At 44.5% G+C, this 25,817-nt stretch overlaps 1 protein-coding gene across 1 annotated transcript in view; it reads left to right on the top strand.

The window, feature by feature from the left end:
* The window catches only part of LOC138303745 (tumor necrosis factor receptor superfamily member 3-like), a 109,986-nt gene that overhangs the window by 56,478 nt on the left and 27,691 nt on the right, over positions 1–25,817 (top strand). Inside the window, exons 2-4 of the mRNA XM_069243123.1 lie at positions 11,042–11,138; positions 14,857–14,982; positions 17,489–17,644. Coding sequence (XP_069099224.1) covers positions 11,042–11,138; positions 14,857–14,982; positions 17,489–17,644 — 379 coding nt within the window. The remainder of the gene's footprint in view (positions 1–11,041; positions 11,139–14,856; positions 14,983–17,488; positions 17,645–25,817) is intronic.

Below are 25,817 nucleotides of genomic sequence, written 5' to 3'. Positions count from 1 at the left end.
TTCAGGGGCACAAGCTTCCTGTCATAGAGACTCACTACAAGACCCACAGGAATCCAGACTCTCAGCATTCTGTGCACCTAAATCAGGGTTACAAGCCCTGGATAGGTGAAAGCTCAGATCTGAGGGAAGCATCGTTTTACCATGGTATTCCACTTTCCGGAACTTGGAATTGGATCACACATGAAAAAAAATGTATTGTGCAGTAGCTGTATTTCCACAGGCAGAATAACCACATACTGTATCCTTCAAAGGTAGAATGAGGGCCAAGCTATGGAAAGGCAATAAAAAGAAACAAAAAATTGGCATAAAGCACCGAAAGTTGGCGGAAGTGAGGGAGAGCCTGTGATGTTTGGCACACTGACTAGTTCCTACAACAACACGTATTGTCCCTTTGTGTGTGGTGCATGGTTAGAATGTTGTGGGTGGAATCAGAGTATGGTGAGATTCTATTGGTTGCAGTTGTTCAAAGGCGGCTTCAGAGGCGGCTGTGAGCTGGCACCCCTTCTTCCCTGTCATGTGTTATTTTACAAATAAATACATGTTGCGTAAGACTTACCCATAGCGGCACCTTCATTTATGCTTCGCATAACAATGGCAACGAGAATGGGATTGAGCGGCGTATAGCCGCATGTTGAGGAGGTTCCAATTCAGCCTCCGTGGTTCACCTTGTTGCTATTGCGGTGCCTGCTGGTATTCAATTAGTATTCCGACTCTTGTTCAATTCTGGATGCTGGTCCGCAACCAGTATTATCGACTGCGAGCAGGTCTTCAGTGTGTGTCTTGCGGTGACGTGTAACACCTACACTCCACTACAGCCGCCGTCTTCTTTCAGGATTGCTGGTGAATTCAGAGGCACGCCCTTACGTAATCATGTGACGTGTGACGCATTACTTTGTGGGCCGCCATTTGACTTTAACTTTGTTGGTACTGGCGACGGCCATTTTGGATTGTTCTAGTTTATGCTGTGTAATTCGGTGATTGGTACACGTTGTGTATTCTTGTCATGCTCATCGGTTCTTCGATGATGGGCACACCTTAATGGAAATGCCATGCTGATCATTGGTTCCCCGGTGAGAGGTACACTTTAAGGGAAATTCCAGCGTGGATGGGCGGTGCTAATTATCGGGTTTCCAATTTCCGATGATTCGCACACTACTTCCTTGAATGTATTGCTTAATTTTAGTCTTTAATAATAATCTTGTGTTATTAAATGGTTAGGATTATTTTTCTGTATTCTCAGTTTTATTTTGATATTAGCCATTGAGATATTGTAGTGGTGTGTTATGGCTATCATTCAACCACTACCAGTTTTTGACTGAATCTGTCGGCCCTCCCATGCAATGGGAGTTATGGCTTGATATGTTTGCAGCTTTACCATGGCATTTCACTTTCCGGAACTTGGAACTGGTTCACACATGAGAAAAAATGTATTGTGCAGTAGCTCTATTTCCACAGGCCGAATAACCACATACTGTATCCTTCAAAGGAAGAATGAGGGCCAAGCTATGGAAAGGCAATAAAAAGAAACAAAAAATTAGCATAAAGCACCGGAAGTTGGCAGAAGTGAGAGAGAGAGAGACAGCGAATCTTCTTCTGAAAGGCGTTTATCCTTACTTAAGCACAGATTGGTGGCTGTAGGGTAGAGAGAATTTAAGAACTTACCCCCTTTAGAAAATCCTGCTAATGTAGACTTGAATGAGAGTGCTATTTAACAAATGCATGAAAGGTATGTAAAGAAAATTAATGCGTTTATAGAAAGGTTTAAGATTTATTCTAGAGCAGAAAGAGGACTCGTAGAAGCTTTAAAAGGGTTAGCTGTGACCTATGCTTTTTTTTTAACATATATTGAATGATCAAGGTCTGAGAGATAAGATGTTAATGAAAACTAAATCTAAAAGAAATACAGGAAAAGTTATGGCCATGTGATGAAATTGCATTGCAAGCGATGGTGGATATTGTAAAGTATAGAGGTTTCTGAAAAATGCATACAGTCAGTCAGGAAAGAGAATGAGAGCTCAGGAACCATTAATGTAGTGGTGGCCAATTCCAAGGATGGGAGGGACAAAGGGAAGAGTTTTGAAGTAAGGCAAACAAGTGGTAATATCAAGGGGCTGTCATGAGATAGATATGGGTCTTATGACTATTTAGCCAGTTCTAAACAGTGTCCAGCTTTAAGCAAAATATGTAGTACCTTCAAGAAGAAGGGACATTTCAGCAGAGTGTGCAATAGTACAGGAAGGAAAGTTAATGATATTACTGAGAATGTAGAGGAAGAAGAGCTGAGTATGCAAGGGGTGGGTTTAAGTGTGCAAGATGAATTTGCATGCAGTAAGAGACGAAGGTGCCAATGAGTTTGCCGAGCTGTAGTTTATGCTTTAATGGCATTCAGGTGGAAGTTATGATGGATTTGTGCGCCTGGTACACCATAATGAGCAAGGATACGTTTGAAAGGTTGTGTCTGGGTATGGACTTACATGAATCTGATGTCAGTCCGCAACTCATGCTGGTCATACAGTTCCTATGGTGAGGTTTGTTTGGGCATATCTGAGATTTGGATAGTAAATGTCCTGGCAAGGTGTATGTTGCTTACAAAGGTGCAATGATTTTGCACTGGCCACATATTACAGAGCCAGGAATTAAATTAGATCCAAGGTTGAATCCACTAGTGTATGCTGAGCATTAAAATTATGTATTCTGGGCAAGAAGCAAGTTTGTCAGAAGTGGAGTATGAAGAATTATGGAAAGAATTTCCAGGTGTATTTTGTGGAACTTTGAGTAAACTTAGAGATTTTAAGCATAGAACTATTCTTTGCAAAAATGTATTTCCAGTAAGACAAAATTTGAACAATGTACCATTGAACTATATACAGAAATAGAAGGAAATGCTTTGTGACCTATGTGATAAAGACATAGTAAAACCCTTTGAAAGCTGAGATTGGATTTCTCTGGTAAAGATTTCACTCCAGTCTAATGGGGATCTGAAACTATGGCCAAGATTTAAGAGGGCCAAGCTCCTCCTTGCGCCACATTAGCAGCATTTTTTTCACGCTAATGTGGCCAAACAAGGCCAAAATTGCCGCGCCAGATTTACAAAGTGGAGCAATGCATGCATTGCGCCACTTTGTAACCCCTTGCACCACATTATGCCTTCACCAGGCATAATGTATGCATGGGGGCATTCTTCCATTGGGGAGCCAAAAAAATAGCACAAAGAAATCTAAAAGATTTATTTGCGCCATTTTTTGCTGCTTTTTTAACGACTGCATAGAGCAGATGTTAAAAGGAGGCTCCCATTATTTATAATGGGCCTGCATATGCTTTGCAGTATTAGCGTCAAAATTGTTGACAATTATCCAGCAAAGCGCCAAAATAGCATCAAAAGTTTTGACAATAGTTCCCTAACTACCGCTGTGGTGCACCGTATCTTTAATATGGCGCACACATGGTGTCATTAGGGGGTGCTAAAGGGATCAAGAAAAGTGGGACTGCATTAGATGCAGCCCCACTTTTCTTAAATCTGCCCCTACGTGTGGACTTGAGATGTTTAAATGAAGATATTTGGATGGATAAATTTCCACTACCAAACCTGCAGGAGTTAATGTCATTGGTTGGTGATGCTACCATTTGTTCTACCATAGATCTTAATAGTGCGTATCATCAAATTTAATTAGATGGCAACTCAAAGCACTATATAGCTTTTATAATACCAAAAGGAATGTTCCAGTATAAGAGGATGCCTTTTGGTCTGGCTAGTGCTTCTGCTATTTTCAAAGAGAAAGGTCCTGGATCTTGCAAGGAGTAAGGAGAGCGAGAATATTTCAGGATAATATTTAGATTTTTTAGAGTTGAGCATGATAAGAATTTGAGATAAGTGATATCTGCACTTATGGATGAAGGTTTAACGGTACAAACAGAAATATCTAATTTTTGGAAAGCATCAAGTTGAATACTTAGGTAATGTGATATCGAATGAAGGAATTCGTCCAAAAATTGGTCATATTGAAGTGATTTTGAATGCTCCTGAGACAACATGTGAAGAAAAATGGATGTATTTTTGGGGGGATTGACAGAATTCTACTCTTGTTGCGTTGAAAAGTATGACACCAAAGAGGAGTATTTAGGGTCAATGCTAAAATAAAATAAAATGTGAAGTTTTGTTGGTCTCAAGAACATGCAGAATGTTTTGCTGCTATCAAGATTGAAATATGATGTGCTCCTTGTTGAAAATCCTGTGCAATGGGGGTGGATTGTGTAATTTCAGTGGCCTCATTGGCTGTGGAGCTGGTGCTGTTTTAGCACAAAGGAAGAGTGGTTGTGAATGGATTGTGACGTATGATTCAAACAGGTTTTTGCTCTCTAATGAGGGTCGGGGGCTCTCGCCACCACAGGCCACCTACTCATGCCAGCATATCACTCGGGGGATGGCAGAGCTGCAGTTCAAGGCCTGCAATCTTCCCTTGCCAAGCCGCCCTGCTTTACGTTGTTTAACACAGACATAAAGAAATTATTCAGTCATCGAAAGAGAATTGTTAGCAGCTACAAGGGCTGTAGAACAGTGTTGGTTATATGTAGGGGTTAGAAAGTTTAAACTTTGCACTGATAACAAATCATTAGTAAACTTTTTAAAACCAGGTGGTGGGAAAATTCTGATGCCAAGATTAGCATGGTTGGCATCCCAGTTGCAAATGTATCATTATGAAATTGTGTATCTCCCAGGAAGAGGAATTAATAATGTAGCCTACTGTTAGAGGTCTTGAATGGATGTGAATGTAGTGAGTGTAAATGTGATGTGGTTTTCACGTATACGTGCGATAATGTACTTTTCGGTAACAGTATGAAATGTGAGTACAGAATGAACTATCGGAAATGTTGTGGATGCAGGAAATGGAGAAGGATATGGAACTGAAGATGATCAAAAAATATATTTCTGAAGGCTAGCCTAATAAATATCAGTTGTGAGGGGAGAGTAGTGCATTTTGAAAGAAGGATGAATTAACTGTCTGTAATGATATTGTTCTGAGGGGTGACAAAATGTAAACCCCAGTGGGTAGCGTGGAATAAGTGAAAAGTTGGGTCATGATGGTCATGGAGGAATGTCCAGCACTAGGAGGGAAATAAGAGAACATTTTTGCCATTCGGGTATGGATGCTATGTTGGAACGATGGGTTAGGATTTGTGTTTCATGAAATGTTATTACTGATGTAGTAATAGGTTTTCTTGAAGATATTTGTTTCGAAGGAAGGCATTAGAGAGGTATTGGTTTCCGCTAATTGTGTTGAATTGATGTAAGAAAAGATGCAGTTGTTTTCAAGGAATTTTGGGATCAAGTATGTGAAAGTGGTCTTGTGCCACCCAGAAGGCAGTAGCCACGTCAAACATTTTAACAGGGTCATAAACGAGGCCTTTCAGTTGACTTTGAAATCCCGGATACCATAGAAGAAGTCGCTTTAAAAAATGTTGCTATCCCATAGGATTACTCCCCATTTGGTAACTGGTAGAATGCCATTTGAATTGTTAAGGGGAAGGAAGCCTTCTTCTAATTTGGTTCCTTGGTGGTTAAAAGTCAAGAATTAAGTGATGTTCAGAACTGAAATGGAACATAAAATTGGGAGGAGAGTAGAGTTTTATCAAAGACAAACCAAGAATAGACAAAATGTATATACTAGAATACCCAACATAAATGTTGGACAGTGTGTGAGAGTTTAAAAACAGGTTCTGTAGAGAAGGGTATGTCCCGTTGGTGGGAACCTTTGAAGGTTCTTAAGGTTTTAGGAAGCACTGGTAATATAGAAGATGGGAAAGTGTGGGATTTACATCATGTGAGCCTATATAGGAGAATTGGATTTGACAATGGTGCAGAGGGTTGTGTTGGTAAAGGCATCAATGGATATGTAATGGGTGGCAATGCGTGCCAAGATGGAGAGTGTGAGGAAGAGAGTCCGTGGTTGGGGTGAGAAGAATTGTGGTGCCTGATGGTGGGGTGAATGTGTTGGTTGAGAAGGTCTGAGACAAGACAGGATTTCCAATTACGTCAATGTGGAAGGCAGAAGTTGCTAGGTCATCCTGGTGGTTATAACCCGATCCTTGCAAACATTGCCTTTGATTTGAATAATTTTTGGCAAGTTTTTCCTGTGATATTTGCTAGAAGAACCGGATTTTTCTTAGGCACCACTAACCCATTTGCAACACATGTAGGGTAAGATGTAAATATCACCTACAACTTCAATAAACTTTGTGAAGGTTGCAAACATTGCCAAGTTTTAAGACTTTGCAAAACTTCGCCAGCTAGAGAAACGTTTTCCCACAAAATATTTGTAGAAAAGTGTTTCCTCTGAAACATTTTTTGCAAGATAATACTCCCACCAAAAGTGTGTCAGCCTCCCTGTATGTGGTATGTATATTGAGTGCTCAGTTACTGCCACATTAGTCTCTTTGAACTACAATGTGGTTGATTATGCAGGATTTCCTGCCATCTCAGCCTACAGACAAAGGGACAGATTTATCAGCACTTTGGGTTAGGACAAAGTCACCAAAAGTGATACAAACTGGTACGAGGTTTTGGCTACTTGTTTACTTTCCAGTGCAAAACCTGGTTTGTTTAGAAGATTGTCTTGTGCTTCTTTGCGTTACTTTGTGTCAAGTAAATTTGCACCAACCTTTAATTTGTTTTATACCTTGCACAAACAAATCATGCGAGCAAAAAACCTGCAGGTGCGGTAATCCATCAAAAATTACAATATGACTTCATGCACAAACTCCTGTTTTGGGCTTGAATAAAAGTTAACATAGGCTTTGGAGGAACTCATATTTATTATTATTATCCAGCTGCTCATCCAAAGTATCTTTTCAAATTCGTGAAGATGGAGTACGAGCAGTATAAATGTATTTTTATCTTAATGTTTCTGTATAGGGAAGGACATGAGTATTGTGGCATTGGCAATCTTCGGGTTTCGTAGTGCTGTGTTGTCCAGTTAAATGGCCAGCAGTGGGCCTGAGGTCCAGCAATTCATTATTGCTTCAGATGTGCTTAAGTGGCATGTGAGTTTTTGGAAAGTTCCACTACTTTCTTTGCGTTTTTTGGCTAGTGTTGAAATAATCCCCTAGTCTCTCATTAGATTTAACTTCATTTAATTCCTCATTCAAGTACGGCAAAATAGTCTTTTGTTATCGATGAAAATTCACCTTTTTGGGGTGTAATGGGAAAGCATTCCAGGGGCAGAGGGCATCTGTGAGACTGATATCCCTAGAGGGATATATGGAGACGTCCCATAGAGGCGGAGGGTTTAACCTGAGTCCTAAAGAGTAGAGGTGCGCCAGCTACTGAATGTTCGAGCCAGGCTCGAGCCTGAAGCCTGGCTCTAGTTTAGCTCCAGGTCCTATTGGAACCCGTAACGAGTCGAGCTTTCATGTTGCTTCTGCGTGGCACCCTCGCCCTACCCTGATACACAAAGAGGTAAAAAGAAGCATTGACATTTGAGGTTGAAAGGAGAGATGAATAGATGCCCATTTAGTGGCTGATTTGTAAAAGTGAAAACTGAAAACCTGGATTAATCACAGCTTCCCTGCTTACCCATACTGTGTGATTTTATGCAATGGTTTTCTTTTACTGACCTTTTTCTTCACAATCACATATGAAAGCACTTTTAAATAAGTGAATTCAGAATACCAGCTGTATGAAAACCCCTTGTGTTTGATATAATAGATTAGACTTTTGCTGTGTCTTTAAGAATCTGGGCCACCTAGGGGGTTCACGTGACAATAGTCTCCCATCTTAGTTCACTAATTGCACTCCTGCCAGGATGGGAATGGGGCAGGAATGGTTGTAAGTTGACGTTTAAAAACTGTATGTGTTAATAGGTAATTCTCAGTGCAGTGCTTTAATGTGAGGTATTAATGTTGAAACTTCAATTTCTTAAAGAAGTACACTTTTTTTACTTTTGAAGAGAGTTTAGCATATTTTACCCGATGTTTGTTATATGATTTAAATGGCAAATATTTTCAGAGCTTGGCTGGTGCATGGGTTCTAAGAAGAACGAGCCGAGCCATGCCATTGGCTCAGCTCTCGCCCTGTTAATTGGTTAGCTTGTCCACCGCTAGTAAAGAGTTGGTAGCACCCTCACATGGGGCATATTTATGAGCCTCTTTACGTCGCTATTGCACCATTCAAAGTGGTACAAGAGCGACGCAACGGAAAAATGAAAAATTCGATTTATGAAGCTACACAAGGCCGCCTTGATTGGCCCTGAATGGCTTCATAAATCTGAAGTAATGCAGCACAGCGCAAATCACTGCATCGCATTTCTCTGTGCCAGGGAGGCATATCCATGGGTGTTGTGTGGGTGTTCCCATGCAACATCTATGGATATTGATGCATTCCAAGATTTAGCAGAAGTGGTAGGCCTGGGAATGCGCCAAAAACCTATGCCTCCCCAGGTGAGGGGCAAGGAGGTAACGAGGAGAAACATCTTTACTTTTCCTTGTTTTTCCTCTTTCTATGTCTGCTGCAAAGTGCAGCAGACATAGAAAGAGGAGAAAGCCTAAGGGGGTTGTGTTTTTTTGCAGGACAGTGCTTCTTTCTGCACAAAATCAATCCTGCATGCAAAGGAGGCACCCATGCACCATGGTGCAAGTGTGCCTGCATCGGTGCTAGGCAGCCAAAAGGGCAGCAGCGCAGGGCAAAAGCCAGGAATGCTCCATATTGACTTAAGTACTGCACACTCCTGCCCTTTCCTGTCACGCAGTGCAGCATAGTAAAGTGACTTGCTGTGCGGCACTGTGTGATAACCTCTTAAATATGCCCCATATTAGATAAAGGGGCTTTTTAAAGGGCCTGCAGAGTCAAACACAGAGCTGTAGTTGGACTGAAGCATGTGGAGGTACAAATCACTCAGAGTGTCAGTATCAGTGCTGGGCATAACTACAGCGCTGGGAGATAAAGGCCAAAAACAGAGACCCTGACAGACAAGGGATTAGACTAAAGTGTTGGGAGGAAAAGGGAGTTTTTCGAGGTCACACAGACACTCCATGGTGAACTAAGGAATTAGCGAAGCACTGGTGGGTAAAGGGGCTTCTATGAGATCACACAGAGTCAGTGCCAGAGCTGCGATAGACTGAAGAACTGAGACGTAAAGACATTTGGATGAGATTACAGAGAAAGTCAGAGCTAAAGAACTGGGATGTAAAGGGACTTAACCGTGGCCAATCTGGTCATTGTCAGATCTGGGGCTATTCTTGAGCACTTAAAGGTTTAAGGGTTCATATGTGACCACACAGAAGCAGTGAGAAGTAATGGATGCTTCTGACGTCACACAGAGAATCAGTGATGTGATAGACTGAAGAGCTGCTAAGTAAAGGAACTAGTGTGAGGTTACGGATGGAGTCAGAGCTGTTATGAGACCAAGGCACATGGATGTAAAGGGACATGTCTGTGGTTACACAGAGAGTCAGTGGCAGAGCTGTGGTTAAACTGAAACACAGGGGGCTAAAGGGATTTGCCTAAGGTTACTCCAAGAATCAGTGGCATAGCTGAAGAGGGACTTAATTACTTCGAAGTATAAGAACTCGTATATGACCACACAGCTTGTATGAGTTCACTCCAAGAGTCAATGCATAGCAGAAGACTGGCTCATACATGACCACACAGAAGCACAGTGAGATAAGGGACTCGTAGGAGATCACGCGGAGAGTCGGCACCAGAGTGAAGGTGAGACAAACACACTGAGAAGTAAAAGAACCTGCCGGAGGTCACACAGAGCAATAGCAGCATAGCCTAGGATAGACTAAACGACTGGGAGCCAAGGAGTCTCCTCTGAGATCACACAGAGAGCCAGTAGCTAGGATGGGTTTAGACCGGGAGTCTCCAACCTTTCCTGTAGCGAGAGCTACTTCTCATCAGGGAAATCATTGTGAGCTACCGAAAGTCAAACAACTTGCCCATTATTACTAGATACACCCAGCTACCTTGACTTCAAGCATAATGTTCATAGAGCCAGGTACTATGGTTTGAACAAAATACTTTGACTAGGGGCCTATGACAGGGCTGCCATGTGTGTCGGTGAGAGCGTGGTCCTTGGGGATGTATGAGCATGTGTACTTATGAATGGGGTATATGTGTATAGGTAAATGAGAGGCTGTCATATTTGGCACAGGAGATACCTTTTGCCATATGTGGGACCTGTACATGTATAAAACAAACATCCTACTGGTTTTAAAATGGGAGAGATTATTATTGCAAAAATGTTCATAATGTGGAACATTTTATTGCTCTTTAATAGTTTCCCATTTAAAATATGACTATTTTCCAGTAATAAATATGGCACAGTGTTCTACTGGCCACTGGGAGCACAAGGCCTGTAAATGCAACACTTTGAAAGAACAATTTGAGAATATTAAAATTAAAAGTTAACTTAATCATAAGGTAACTGTTCATTTCACTTTTCACCAATTTAAAAGCATTGAGAAACATCATTTTGTTCTCACCTCCAATATTGAGTTGACAAGGACTTTTATTTGAGAGTTTAATACCTTAGAGCTTCAATCCTTCAACTCTGTGCCTCACCACAGGTCATAAATCAGACTCCTGCACTGCTCGTTATCAGACCCTGCTATCTGCAACCTGATGATAATAATGTCATGGAACACAGCCTTCCCTTAACTTTAAAAGGAAAACTGTGACTCTGTGCTTATTTAGAAATGAGACTGTGAGCTACTCTGAAGGAGTCTGGGAGCTACTTGTAGTTTGATATCAACTGGTTGGAGACACCTGGTTTAGACTAGCAGTCAGGAAGCTAAATGGACTGAGGTCACTCCCAAGAGTCGGTGGTGTACCTGTCGATAAACGTAAATACTTGGAGGTTAACACACTTATGAGGTCACACAATAGGAGCGGTAGGTAAAAGGAGTTGTTTGGGGTCACACAGGCTGCAGGAGAAAGAAGTCAGTGATTCAGTGGTTGCAATTCCCTGCCTTGCACTTTCTTTGAAGCATGTCTCCATCCACTTTGAAGAACCTCCACTATAACCGTTCTCCCTACCTCCTTCAGGTGTCGAGGCCCTACAGAGCCGGAGGTAGGTGCAGGAACGAGGAGACGGAGTATTTCCTGGCGGAACATGAGGTCTGCTGTGCTCGGTGCCCCCCAGGTAAGAAACACAATTACAACCACGTGACCATGGGTGGTTCACCAGACGTGGCTGGGGCCAGGCTCTGTTTTTGCGTTGCTGCTATGTCAGTTTGTCTGCAGTAAACCCTCCTCCACGTATCTGAATCTGTATTTGTTGGACTACCACAATGAAAAATACATTATATAGTGCAATATGGAACAACACGCCATGCACAGCCGCGGTGCCCGCACCTGCATACTCTGCCAGGTCCCAGTAAATCAAACCACACTCCTCGAGCGCTGGAAAATAAACGCTGGAATATGATTGCCACAGTTTCATTTCCCAAACCCCAATCCCTGGGCTCAACATTCAAGTGTAAAAGCCGAAACATACCCTGCCGTGGCTCACTTTTGGTGTCCTCAGGAATACACAGACCCTCCCTGCCAGCTGGGCATGCGCGTCCATAGCCGCAGCATGATTCCGGTTTCTGTGCTGCGCCGGTGCAGAAGTGGAGAGTGTGGTTCTCTTTGGCATCTCGAGCGCATACATTAACTTGAAATATCTCTGAGTTAATGCGGGTTTTCCGGTCAGAGTTCGTAAAGCCAGGCAGTCACTGCCCTGTGTTTTCCACCTCAGCTGTCAGCGAAATATGCATTAACTTTGAGTTAATTTATGGGCTCGTGACGACAAAAAGAAGTGCACAGACCTTTCCTGCACTGGCCCAGTTGTATTGTATCACTGTATTCATGTAGCGCTTACTACCCGTCTGTTTGGTGCTGAAGCACCTGCCTACATGAGTAGCACCCGACACTGTCGAGGGTGTGCAGTTGGAAAGATGTTGTATTTGTTTTTATTATATGTGGGAAGTGTTTCCATGTCGTGTGGGATGACCCATGTTATGGGGCTCAGTGCGTAGCAGTGTGTTGGATGATGAAGTTTGAGATACAGACGCACAATATTGTGGTTTTCGGTATACTGGTACCTTTGAACAGCTCTGCAGGTCTCTTTATGGTATTTCTTATGATAAAGTCTGTTTAGCTGGTTATTGCACGGGTTTGTCTAATCTGAGATTTTGTGTATAGTTGTGGTCCTGAGGGTGGTTGGAGGGAGAGAGAACTGGCGATATCTGTTGGGATGGGCATTTTTATTATCGTCCCAAATCTGAGTGTCTTTGTGAGACGTAAAGAAGCAGCAGATTGTATAGGTATTTGTTACTTGCAGTGGTGGACTATATTGAAGTCCTCCGATGGGCCGGTAAAGTGTGACAAATTCCTTCAGTTATTCCATGCCTGTTCATTTTGCGATGTTTGTTTTTTGGCTGTACAGTGCTGGCGATGGACAACATTTATAGCAGATATGCCTTACAGTAATTTATGAGGGATGAATTATAATGTGTTGCTGACCCCTGCATATTATGGTTTTAATATTATTGCACATCATAACTGTTATATGTGTAAGTACATAGCAATATAATGTCACAGCAAACCAGACGGCAGTCCTTAGCTTACCTGCATATTGAAAGTGGTTTGCTTGCTGGGTTTTTTCCATTCTGTGGGTTGTAAGCTGAAGATTGTGCTTGAGAATATAACTGTTTTCTGAGATCAGTTGCCAGGATGCAGTTATTTAGGAAATAGACATATTTTCAGCTGCTTTTGGAAGTGTAGATGGCCCTGGGTGCCTCTAATGCTGATTGGTAGTGAGTTCCAGAGCTTGGAAGCTTGAACTAAGAAAGCAGTGCCTCTGACAGATTTCCTATTGTAAAGGGACTAGTGGTCTGAATAAGAGGAGTGCGGTATGAAAGGGAAGCACAAAAAAGCACATTAAATCACTTACATCCCCTGTCTCAAACCATCATCTTCTGATGACTTCTCAGGCCAGTAGCGTCTTAGCATTCACGGCTGCTGGGCAAATACATTTACAGGATCCTTTTAGGCTAATCTTCGAGTTGGTACCTAAAGTTTAGTTTCTTCTACATAAAATCTGGTCTGCTAATTCCTGGACAGAGAAAGGGGTGAACTTGTTAAATAAGTGCCTGTCAGTAGCTGTCTCCTCATTTTTGTTTCAAAGTCCCAGGACTGGCAATATCCAACACCTTCCTGATGTTGACATCAGTGGTGGCTGGTGCCATTTGAAAGTGGTGGGTCTGCATGTTCCCTCTGTGTCACTCCAAGGATGAACGGAATGCAAACTATTATCGCCTCTCCCTGCTTTATTGAAATATGTGTATGCTTCCTTTTTGGCCATTTTACATATTTCTGTAACACAGGGAGAGGTGATAATAGTTCATCATTGTGGCCTAAGATTACTTACTGTTATGAAGAAGATTCAGTTCCGAAAGGACTGCATGTGTTTTTCCGCTGCCTGCGCTCATTCGGGAAGGTGGAGTCTGCTGATGTCGGCCAAGTGCGGCCCAGCCGGTCCCAACATTGCTCTTTAAAATACAGGGTACTATATGAGAGCAGCGTCAGGATTGACTTGAGCAGGATAACTCAGCGCTCCATTGAGGACCAGAAATCTGCCATCTCTGCCCCCCATACTCTCTAACAGTGCTGGATAAAAGGCCTTTCGAGTGCACATTTCAGAGTGGATTTACCCGAGGTTTTGTCCAGCCTAACATGCGCACTTTAATTTACACCAGCCCTTCGATTAATTATGTGATCACATTACGTACATTACGAGTGCAGGACCATGCGTCCACCTCCTGCGCAACTAACTAACAATAAATGTTTTTCTGTTGTTTTGCTCCATGCACAGCCATGACCAGGCATTGTGTGGCACTGCCAGGTTCTAACTGTTGGGGCAGCACTCATTTGCCCTATGGATGAGCTGCCGCTTGTTGACATGGAGAGTGACTAATATATGATTTTCCTTGGTTGTGCTTCAGGCTCCAAAAGGCCTGTCCAACCTGAATCACAGTGGAAAACACACACGGTGATGGCGAAGAAAAACAAAATAAAGGAGGCTATCTTCCACAATATGGGTGTGGACATGGGCGAGGATTCGGGTTTCACTGCAGAAACTACAGAGACTAGGAAAATGCTAGCATTGTATTGTATTGCAACAATTATATAATGCTACCTACCCCTTTGTGGAGTGCTGAAGCACTTACCTACATGGGTAGCATACTACTCCTTGTGGGGTGTGTTTGATCCTTTGTGGAAAGTGTTCCCATGGCGTTGTGAACACTTAAGTGTGGTTAGCGTCTTATGGGACGCATCGATTAGCTGTATGGTGGATGATTGGCCGAGCTCTTAATTTGGCTAAGGTGGTTTTGTGAGTAGCTCATTCAATCCAAGCACTTCCCTGCTTTCTGCTTGTAGTCCTAGATTTATAATAAGATAAACAGGTCTGCAAGTCCCAGAAAGCCCATTAGGGTAGAAGAAACGTGGGATTTGTGTCCCACTAAGGAATGGACATGAGAAACTTGGACCTGCCCTTGTTAGGTGGAGTGGAGCTCACAAGGACATCACTAGCTGGGTTCATGAAGGCAGCAGAAGGAACAAAGCAAACCTGAGATTAAGAGCCCAGTTTACTTTCTGCAGTTTCCACTCCAAACCTTTCTAGTCACTCAGCGACAGCAGGCTTTTGAGAGGTTGTGGGAGGAATAAGAGGTAAGCCCAACCTTCTAATATTATCAGCGGTCGAAGGGGATGCCACTTCTGTTTCCTATGATATAAATCTTTAAAGGCGGGGGGAAGCTGTATTCCTCTCATGTAGAGGCATTAATATATTGTTTCAATAAATGTCCTGCCCTCAGGAATGTATGCAGCTCAACAATGCACTTCAGACGTTAACACACTGTGTCGCCCGTGCCGCGCGGACAGTTATACAGAACAGTGGAACTTCATCAGTGACTGCATTACCTGCCCATCCTGTGATAATGGTGAGTATCTAGTCCATCTGGACACTGGTCTGGGTTCTTTTTCAAATTGTGGCTTCTCTTTTGAAAGGTTACTTTTAAGGTATGAGAAGGGGATTCATTCTCCTTGCCCTCCCAGTGCCTGATTAGGTTAGCCGCCTTACTCCATGTCCCCAGAACACTTTGCCCTGATTAACAAAACTTTCACGCTGGGCAGCGCAGAACCCAAAGTTATTGCACTGTGGTGCGTGACAAGGCAAGAGCTGGAAAGTGACCATATCTACTGAGATATGGAACTAGACTGCTCTCCCCCTTGCGCTGGCTCAGTTAAGCTAGCGCCCCACACACATCTTTCCGCCGTAGTGCAAAGGTGTCTGCGTGAGCCTAGCAGAGCATTCCCTTCCAGTACAAAATACTCCAGCACACTGGAATTATGCGTCAGGAGAAGACCAAATTATGCATCAGAGTTGAGTGAATTATGCTACAAAAAATGCAGATTATGTGGAGTAATGCAGCACATTTTATGATAGTATTGCTTCATTATTGTGTCATTTTTAGGTCGAGTGCGCAGGCGCTCTGGCTTGTTGTAATCTCTCTGTGGGCTTTTATCCACGCCCACCGCATGCCACTAGTGATGCCACTATCACTCGTTCATAGACTTGCTTTTAAAAAATCCTAGGTTACCATTGGTAAATACTTTACGTTTGTCCCTTCTTGGGACAGTTTTGTTACCGCCTTGGCCAGCGACCCTGTTACATGGATAATTGCACGTTTGCTGATACCTTTGACTGCGAGAGAACTTCTTTTTCCTTTTCTGTCTCTCCTCTGCGCTCATACTCATGGTGGCCGTGGCGCTTTGAATCGGCTCGCTTATGTCAGCTGTTTTACTTATCGTTTTCAATTTAAGTGGCATGAAAAAGTCCAGTTAGGAATTTACAACACTAATAGCTCTTAACTCGAGCAAACGCAAGAACCATTGCATTGCAAATGCTTGTTACAATTGTCAACACTGCCTTCACATTGTTAGCACCTCATTAGTACCAGTTTAATATCCACATTTTGTAACAAGCAACAGAAAGGTGCCGTCAACCTGTGCAAAGGGCCTTCTACTGTGAAGCCATACGCATTGCTGCTTTTTGAATAACTTTAGAATCGTATGAGCTAGAAGCATTTCTTTAGTTAAAATCTGCAGATCATCCAGCAAATGATGGAGTATGTAGCAAATGTGGCAAATCAATAATTATGTCAAAAACGCAGCTGTCCACACAATTTCATGACTCCAGTTGCCCTGAAAATACTATGCCTAGACTAACTTTAAAACTTTTCCCACCTTATATGTGTGCTGTGAGGTGCAGCACACATGCAAAATGGGAAAAATTGGGAGAAATTTAAGCATTTCCCAATTCTAACGCCTGCTTTCAAGTGTGTTATTTTTGGAGCAACACCCTATTACTATTGTTAGGAGATTGGCACTTTCGTCAGAAACCATGGGTGGTTAGACAGAAATTCCCATGTACCACCCACGTTACCCCCGATCCCCTATGAACAATAATGCATGAAAAGTATTGCAAAACAGCACTTTGCCTTACTTTCAGTCACTTTCCAGCACATAACAAGTTTGGCACTCGAAATAAATATAAAAAAAAACATTTTCTGCAGGTTAGGGTCACTTTTTTGATGCAAACGCAGTGCACAATGTTTGTTAATCTGAGTCTGTGTTTCCAGTCTTGACCTTTCACTTAACAGCCTATTGCATTTTGGAAACTGTAGTCGCAAGTTACTTCAATTGGATGAACTTTGCCACTTCTGCATTGTTGCGTGAACTCTGTGTGGACATAAAGGGGGTCATTCTGACCCTGGCGGTAGACTACCGCCAGGCCAACGACCGCGGATGCACCGCCAACAGGCTGGCGGTGCATCCATGGGCGTTCTGACCGCCGCGGTCAGAAACGGAAAACCGGCGGTGTCCCGCCGGTTTCCCGCTGCCCTGGGGAATCCTCCATGGCGGCGCTGCAGGCAGCGCCGCCATGGGGATTCCGACCCCCGTACCGCCAGCCTGGCTCTGGCGGTTCTGACCGCCAGAACCTGGATGGCGGTAACAGGTGTCGCGGGGACCCTGGGGGCCCCTGCAGTGCCCATGCCATTGGCATGGGCACTGCAGGGGCCCCCTAACAGGGCCCCACCAAGATTTTCAGTGTCTGCCAAGCAGACACTGAAAATCGCGACGGGTGCAACTGCACCCGTCGCACCCCTTCCACTCCGCCGGCTCCATTCGGAGCCGGCATCCTCATGGAAAGGGGTTTCCCGCTGGGCTGGCGGGCGGCCTTCTGGCGGTCGCCCGCCAGCCCAGCGGGAAAATCAGAATTACCGCAGCAAGCTTTTGACCGCGCAGTGGTATTCTGACGGCAGTACTCCCAAAATGTTCTAATCTCAGAGTACAAAAGAAGTGAAATCTGTACATTGCTCTTTTTGTTGTCTCATTCTGTCTTCCCATTCTCTCTCTCCCCTCTTTTTTGCCAACTGGTGACAGTGATGGGTATTGAAGAGGACATCTCCTGTTCAACCACAAAGAAGACCGTGTGCAAGTGCAAGCCTGGAATGTTCTGCGAATTCCCATCACAGGCGGGCTGCGTGCACTGCGGTGAGCACTCAAAATGTCCCCCAGGAAAGGAGGTCGCCGAGCCTGGTGAGCCCAACTTAACCATTCTTTCCTTTAAATAGCGTACTTTGTGGAGTACCACCTGTCAGCAAACCTTCTTCAGTGAACTATTAGTGTGCTTCTGTGAGCAGTGATGAACCAAGTACTTTGCAGATAATCTTCATTACCCCAAATAGGGGTTCTCCTCGTTCCAGTCCTAACAACTGAGGGTATGTCCCTCCCCCAGCAGGAGTAGTATGTAAAAAAATATATGTATATATATATATATATATAAAATAAACTCCTCCCCGTAGCCTCCTTCTGTTATGTTATGCTACCAAGCTTCAAAAACCAAGTACAATCGTGGGGGGGGAGGGAAGTGGACTGGGACGAGGAGGATCCCTAATTGGGGTAGTGAAGATTACTGGCTCACAGCCCCATCATGGGGTCCTCCTTGTACCAGTCCCAACAACTGAGGATGTAACCAAGCCAAAACGGAAGGTTGCACCAGAAACAGAATTGCAAGGCATGTTTATTATGCAAAAACAGAAAACAACAAGTAAACCATTCCTTCAATGCTGTAGTCAAAACTTTAGATCCAAATTGGCCATCCAAATCTTCACAAACAGAAAGACGGCAATGATTAAAGAAAGTGTGATGTGATAACCAAGTGGCCGCATGGCAAATTTCTAACAGGGAAACCCCTCCCGCCTCGGCCCAGGAAGTGGAAATCCCCCTAGTAGATTGATCCTGAATATCAGATGGAAGGGGCTCTCCCAGTGAAGAATATGCCTGAGAAATAGACTGACAGACCCATCTACTCAGAGTCTGTGCCACTGAACCATGAGCAATAAACAAGGAGTTGGACAACCCAAAAGGGTTTGTGTGATCTAAATAAGTCAGAAGGACTGACATCCAGAGTAGAAGGATGAGAAGTGGAAAAGGATTCTGTAAAGACATGTAAAATTACTTCTTGTGCAGAATGGAAAGAAGAAGGCACTTTAGGAACAAACTTCGGTTCCAATTTAAGCACCACTCGATCAGGAAAAAAATTCAGAAAGGGAAAACCAGCCATAAAAGCACCTAATTCCCCAGGCACCTAGCGGAAGTAATGGCCACCAAGAAAACTACCGTAGCTGACAGACAGCCAGACCAAATCTGCTTCTTCCAGGGGCTCAAAATGAACACCTTGCAAACTGAGAAGAGCAATGGCCAGATCCCAAGATGGAATCACTTTCCTGACAGAGGGTCTTTGCAACCAGAATTTCCTCAGCAACCTCAGAATAAGAGGTCAAAGAGTAAAAAAAAGTCATCAGAAAAAGTATGAATGGCTTTAATCGCTGCCCATTGAGCGGAAAGAGTACTAGCATGCCAGATGCTTTCATGAAACCATCTTGCAAAAAATCCAGAATTTTAAACAAATCAATAACCGCTGGATACTCAGATTGAGTGAAACACTAGTTAGAAAAGGAATTCCAGTGTTTTTTATACAGTTTCAGTGGATACTGTTTGCTAGATGTTTGAATTTCCAGAGCCACCTGAGAAGAACACCCCAAACTCACTAATCCAGCTCGTTCAAGAGCCAAGCCATCAGACATAATCGTGTCACCACTAGGTGAGACAGCTGTGGAAAATGAAGATGAGACTGGGTGAGAGGGTGATAACAAAAACAACCCTTGGACAGAGCCAGAAGGAGAGGGAACCAATGACACCTGGACCAATAAGGAGCAATCAGAATCACCGAGCCCTCTCTGTCCTAAATAGGTCCAACCACGGTCTCCCTATGGTAACCATAACTCGCGCCCTTGCCATGCACAGTTTTCTTATCACTAATGTTATTGCAAATGTTGCAGTGATATCAAAGATGCCATACAAGATCTCATCAATGACATAATATGTGGAGTAATTAACTGTGCATTGTGAAGGCACGAGTTATAGTTACCTTATGGTGCAAGTTATAGTTACTTGAAAGAACTCTAACAATAACTGCTGAATTTATATGGTTTTGTACGAATACATTCAGAACCTAACTATAACGTCCCTGTAACCTTTGCTTTTTTCAGTGAATTTTTGTGTTTTTTTAACGTAAAGTAAGTTTAATTACTGTATGTTATTCTAACCCCCGGCCGTGCGCGGCAGGAGTTGGTCGCAACCCAACCCCACGCCACGCATGGTCTTTGGCCGTGCACAGCGCAGGTTTGCCACTGGGCCTGTCTCTGCCAGTGGATGTGTGAGTGGGCGCGTGAGTCTCTGAGTGGGTCTGAAAGTGGGTGTGTGAGTCTATGAGTGGGTCTGAGTGGGTGCATGAGTGTCTGAGTGGGTTTGTGAGTGGGCGCCTGAGTCTCTGAGTGCATGTATGAGTGAATTAACTAGGTTATGAATGAGTCTGTGGTTTTTCTTTCAAGTTTTTCAGTAACCTCAAATGTTTTGCAAATTATTCGTGGGAATTCACGAAAATTAGCGAATTTATATGTGATGCAAAATTATATTAAATTTATAATTTCCCCCTAAAACATACCTATATCACACCCCTGGTGTCAGGGTACCTTCACCCTGACACCTTATGCTACTTTCAATTTGAATTGTCACCCCGGGGGACCATGTTCCCTAAAATAAAATGGCGGTCGCAACAAAACTCTTAGCATGCCCATGAAAAGAAAACAGCCTGGTGGTGACCTGAGGCAAGCTGCAGTGGGGAGATGAGTGCTGGGGAAGAAGGGACTGGGTTTGCCTACCAATGATAGTAGTTGACCGCTTTGCACGACATCGACCCTGTTACATGGATAATTCTACTTTTGCCGGTTACGTGGATAATTACACTTTTGCCGATACGTTTCACTACAAGCAAACTTCTGTTTCCTTTTCTGTGTCTCCTTCACGCTCATGGCGACCGTCGGCTCGCATATGTGAAACTGTTTTACTTTTCATTATCAGTTTATGTGACAAGAAAAGTCCGGTTAGGAGTTTACGATGCTAATAGCTCTAACTCGAGCAAATGCGAGACCTATCGCATTGCAAATGCTTGTTTAATTTTGAAGAGACTATAGTTTTTTGCGTGCTGTTTGTCGTATGATTTACATGGCAAACATATTTCAGGGCTCGGCTCGCCCTGTTAGTTTCTTGACTCGCCCACCTCTGGGGTGCAGTGGCCGGTTTACCATTGGACATTGTCTTCGCAAGTGAACTGGACCTGTACGTCCAGCCACTGCCCTTAACTCTGTTTAGCCTGGGCATCTGATATGCGGCTGCATGCACTGCCCATCAGCTGTCAAGCAAGACAGAGCATTCATGACAAATAATGTGTGATATCTGCGAAAAAGGCTGCTTTAGTCAGACAGGTCTGTGTTCACAGTATTATTCCTGGCGGTGCCTTACAGGCAAAAAGACTCCTCAGTAATACAATCTAGTACCCCTCTTCACTTAGCACCACCCAAACAGAAGGCACTCAGGCTTTAAATTGCAATGAATCCCAGAGAAACTGCTGTTCAGCTAAAGGTCCGAACAAAAACTGGTGGCTCTATTGGCGAGCCATGCAAATCCATACAGGGACAGACAGGTCCACAAAAGCAGCTTTTAAGCCTTCGTAACATGAGCATTGAGTTCGGTCACCACGGAAAGATGGGTGTGTGTGATGGTCATCCTGTCTCCACACTAGGCACAGAGTCCCAGTATCCGTTCATCCACCTTTTCATTCACCGATTCATCCACCAGGGCATGGATCAGAGCAGCCCCCAGCAGTGCCCACGAAGAATAAAACGGTATTTACAGACTTAGCAGAACCGTGTGGTCCATCAGATACCAAAATTAAGTAGAACTTCTATCCCACTGTGTACTCGACTCTGAATTTCTCTTATGGTGACTTCGGGTGTAAAAGGAGCAACTGGGGTACACATTTCGAATGAATATTTAGCTGACTTGGCAGGTCAGTCAGGAGAATAAATTAACAAGATGTAGGGTTCTCCCAGCAGGTTTCAGCCAGGACAGATGTGCTTAGATACCCAACAGTTTAGGCACTGGTACAGCGAAGGGAAATGGACCTGGCCCATGCAGTCTGCTCAGGGTGGGCAGCCGGGATGCAAGAGCATGTTCCGGATACTCCAAGTGTCACTCATTGCATTGCACGTTTCACAGCGTGGGTGGTAGCCGCACACTGCTGCCGCCTTCAATTGCGTGGCTGAATTGTATTTTCTGTTAAAACAGTCTGTTTAGGCCCATAGCGCTAAAGGTTGACACTAGTGAAGCCCCTCAATAGGATTGCAGTTTAAGTTGCGGATTACAGAGAGTTGGGTCCTCCATCCTATGTTACGAGTAGGGGTGTGTGTGTGTGTGTGTGTGTGTGTGTGGTGTGGGTATGGTGTGTGCATGTGTGGTGTGTGTGCATGTGTGGTATGTATGTGTGTGGTGTGGGGATGGTGTGTGTTGTGTGTGTGTGCATGTGTGGTGTGTGGTGTGGTGTATGGTGTGTGCATGTGTGGTGTGTGTGCATGTGTGGTATGTATGTGTGTGGTGTGGGGATGGTGTGTGCATGTGTGTTGTGTGTGTGTGCATGTGTGGTATGTGTGCTGTGTGGGGATGGTGTGTGCATGTGTGGTATGTGTGTGTGTGTGTGCGCACGCGCACGTGTGCCATCGTAGGCATGGGTTCTGCAGATGCTCACTACCCTGAACACACCCTTGGACTCACATACTAGAAACCAAGTAGCAGGGCAGGACTATTGGACACATGTACCTCCTTGTTGGTGGCCTCAGACCTGTGCCACGGAGGGCAGTAGCCTTTCAAGGGTGATGGTAAAAAGACTGTGGCAGTGGGTCCCTAGGGTTGGCTTCTCTTAAACAGAAGGACAATCTGTTTTTTCAGAGGCTGGTTCAAACACGGCCAATGATAGATGGTCACGCAGGCCCTTTGTGGGGCTAGCTTTCATTACCACAGAGAACGTCTAGCCCAGTGTTCCTGATTAAGTCAGGGAAAGTAAAAAAAAAAGCATTCTGTTTAAAGTTTTCTGAGTCTGACGCACCCAAGATCACTTAGTGGTACTGTGAAACGGGTGAGCTAGGATTCTCCATGTTCAACCATATGAAGCTTCGCCCTGCTGAGCTGAGCCGAGCCATGGTGATGCAGAGAGAAGATGGGGATGAGGCTATGGGTATCCAGCCAGGCTGTTCAGGAGAGGAGATGGGACTCGACCTTCTCCTGGCCAGCAGAGCCATTCTCCACTTCTCCTTTTGGAGGGGGCCACGTGCCTCCTCCCCAGGAAGGAAGCAGCACTTCCCCTTCTGGTAAGACAGGAGCTCTGTGAGCATTCGAGAAAAATAAGGAAGCCTCTGAAGGGTTGGCTGAAACATGTTACTGGAACTGGCTTCATGGTGAGGACGGGGGGGGGGGCGGAGAGGGGAGGGTCAGGAACTTGGTGAGCACTGCTCGAGAGTCAGCGTCAGTTCAAAACAGAGTTCATTTTTGCAGCTGGAGTGTGAGTGACAGTAGAACTTGACACTGCCACATGCATGTCAACTCGCCCACATTTCGGAGGTGTAATCTGTTCCCCACTTCTGTTCACCTGCCTGCAAACAGAATTCCTTCGTAGACTTTCACTGACTCAATGGCTTTTCAAACCTTTTTTCACCCTAAAAAAGTGCTCTTTCTCTGTACACATTAATGGGATAACCCTCCTAAACGCCTGATCTCTCGCTCATTTTGAAAGCGAGAGGTTGACAGATTTTGTTGTTTTTCATACGTTTGCCATTTATCCATGTGTGCCACGGCCATTCGTTCTGCCAGGATCTCACCTGGCTCCAAGTTGCCTCTTGGCTACCAAGACGTCCATCTTGCTCCATAATGACCTGCTCTCATTTTCTGGCTGGACTTCCACCTCTGCCATTTACTTGTAGCGCTCGCCCATTCTGCAGAGCTGTAGTGTCCTCTTAATATCCGTATCTTTGCTCCGGTTGGACAGGTCACCTGCTGCCATCATCATCTAGGCGGGGTCTCTTGTGCCCTATGGATCACTTTTCCCTTCTGTTCTTGTAACGCCTTCTTTGGGGGACATATCTCCAGTCTGTGCCAGACATAGGCCCTCATTATAACCTTGGCGGTCAGATGAGGCCGACCGCCAAGGTTGTACTGCTAGTCGGCCGCCCATGCGGCCGGAAACCCGCCAGCCGCATTTGGACATCCCCGCTGGGCCAGAAACAGAGTTTCCGCCCGCCGGCCCAGTGGGGATGTCGGACGAAATATTGCAGCCGGCTCCTAATGGAGCCGGCGGCAATGTGGCGGTTCGGCGGGTGCAGCAGAACCCGTCGCGATTTTCACTGTCTGCCAGGCAGACAGTGAAAATCGCGACGGGGCTGTGCCTGGGGGCCCCTGCTAAGTGCACTGGCAGTGCAGGGGCCCCCAGGGGCCCTGCGACTGCCCTTCCTGCCAGCCTTTCCATGGCGGTCTCTACCGTCATGGACAGGCTGGCGGTAAGGGGAGTGAAAATCCCCAGGGCAGTGCTGCCCAGGCGGATTCAAACCTCTGCGGTCAAAATATGGCGAATTGTACCGCCAGCCTGTTGTCTTTGACCGCCAGGGTTGTAATGAGGGCCCTAATGTCATTGGGTACTCTGAATGCAGACTAGGACCTTCTGCCAGATAACAAAGTAAAATTATTTTATCTTAATGCAAACTCTTGCCTGCTCTAGAGACAACGTAGCAGTGAAGCATGGACTGGCTGTTTCAAATCACTGCATCCGCACATAAGTTGTTAAATGGAGATCCCTCGGACCGCCACACCTCTCCTAATTGGCAGCAGCTGCAGCCGCACTGTTGTCACTTCTCAGCTGGTACAAAGTTGGTACAACGCTTGCATGCTGGTTTACATCGGTATTGGTACTACGTTATGGGATCAAGGTGCACGTGTTGCCTAATTGGCATGTGGGTAGCTCCCACGCGAATGAAGGAGCAAACCCTTGTCGTTGTGCAGCTGCACATTTTCTGCCCACATAATCAGTATTACAGAATGGGCTGCACAAGCGTCTGTGATCCCTTGTGTAATAAAAAAATACCCAGGGACGCAAAAAGCTGGTAAAAATGTCTGTTGTGCTACTGAGGAACTCCCATAGTATGGCCTAAGTCAAAAGGTTAAAGATTTCGCCATTTGTGACTGTCCTATTCCACCATTTTTTATCATATCTGCAGTCCCCTTTTCTCCTTCATTTATTGCCTGCTTTTCATTGTGTAGCACCCTGATGCTTAGGGTCCACTTTATATCAACCTTAAATGGATAAGGCCAACGTTGACCATTGCTAAATTAGTCTGTGTTCATACTCTGACATTCCACTGAGATTAACTTGGCATGTCTTTCCTCTGATCCGAGCAAAGTCATATCCAGGTTTGATCACCCTATTGGTCCCTGTAGGTCAGGTGTTCCGTTTATGAGCCCAACTCAAGAGAGGTGGTTTCCCTATCACTCCCTGCCGAGATGCAGTACTCCCATCCTCCAGAGGGCAGTCCTGCATTACCTGGTAACATACACCATGTCCCTTCCTCGTTGCACTGCTCCATACTGTCCCCCTGAGGTCGCTCTAGCATTACATGCTGAGATACAATAACCATTGAGCTTTCCCTCCATGGAGTTGAGCATCACCTTGATGCTGTCACCTTATCATTGTATTGCTTTGCTACAAAAAAATGAACGTGAGCACAGTATATACGTTGAGGATTAGGGAGAAATGTAGGGGTAATGAAAGGGACACATTTGGGTGCAGGTAAGGGTAAAGAAAAGGGTTAGTTCTAGGGTATGGCATCATTTTAAGATTAGACTAGGAAAGGATTAACGTTTAATGTTAGACTAAGGGATAGGGCTCGCTTTAGATTTAGTGACAGACTTAAGGTAAGAAAACCCTAAGGGATGGCTATAAGGTGTAGATAAGTGTTAAAGCGAATTAAATGTTTTTGGTTAGTCTTCAGGTAAGGGTAAGGCACAGGTTTAAGGGGAGATTAAGGGTAAGGGACTGGAGTAAGTGGGACTGGATTAGGTAAAGCTATGAAAGAGATGATGGACTGACAAGGTAGTGATAGAAGAGTCTTTGAATCCGTCTAGATCAGCAAATGTGGTTTGCCATTTGCCGATCTAGACAGATCTACCAGAGAACTAAGGGTGGGCTAAACTCCACGGAATTACATGAAAACTCTGCAAGATTCTGCGGAGTTCCGCAAACGGGTGGAAATCAACCCATTGAGCTACT

The sequence above is a fragment of the Pleurodeles waltl genome, chromosome 7, assembly GCF_031143425.1.
Source record: "Pleurodeles waltl isolate 20211129_DDA chromosome 7, aPleWal1.hap1.20221129, whole genome shotgun sequence".
In the NCBI taxonomy this organism is placed as follows: domain Eukaryota; kingdom Metazoa; phylum Chordata; class Amphibia; order Caudata; family Salamandridae; genus Pleurodeles; species Pleurodeles waltl.
The sequence above is the reverse complement of the archived record's forward strand: the minus strand, read 5'-3'. Positions and strand labels throughout refer to the sequence as shown.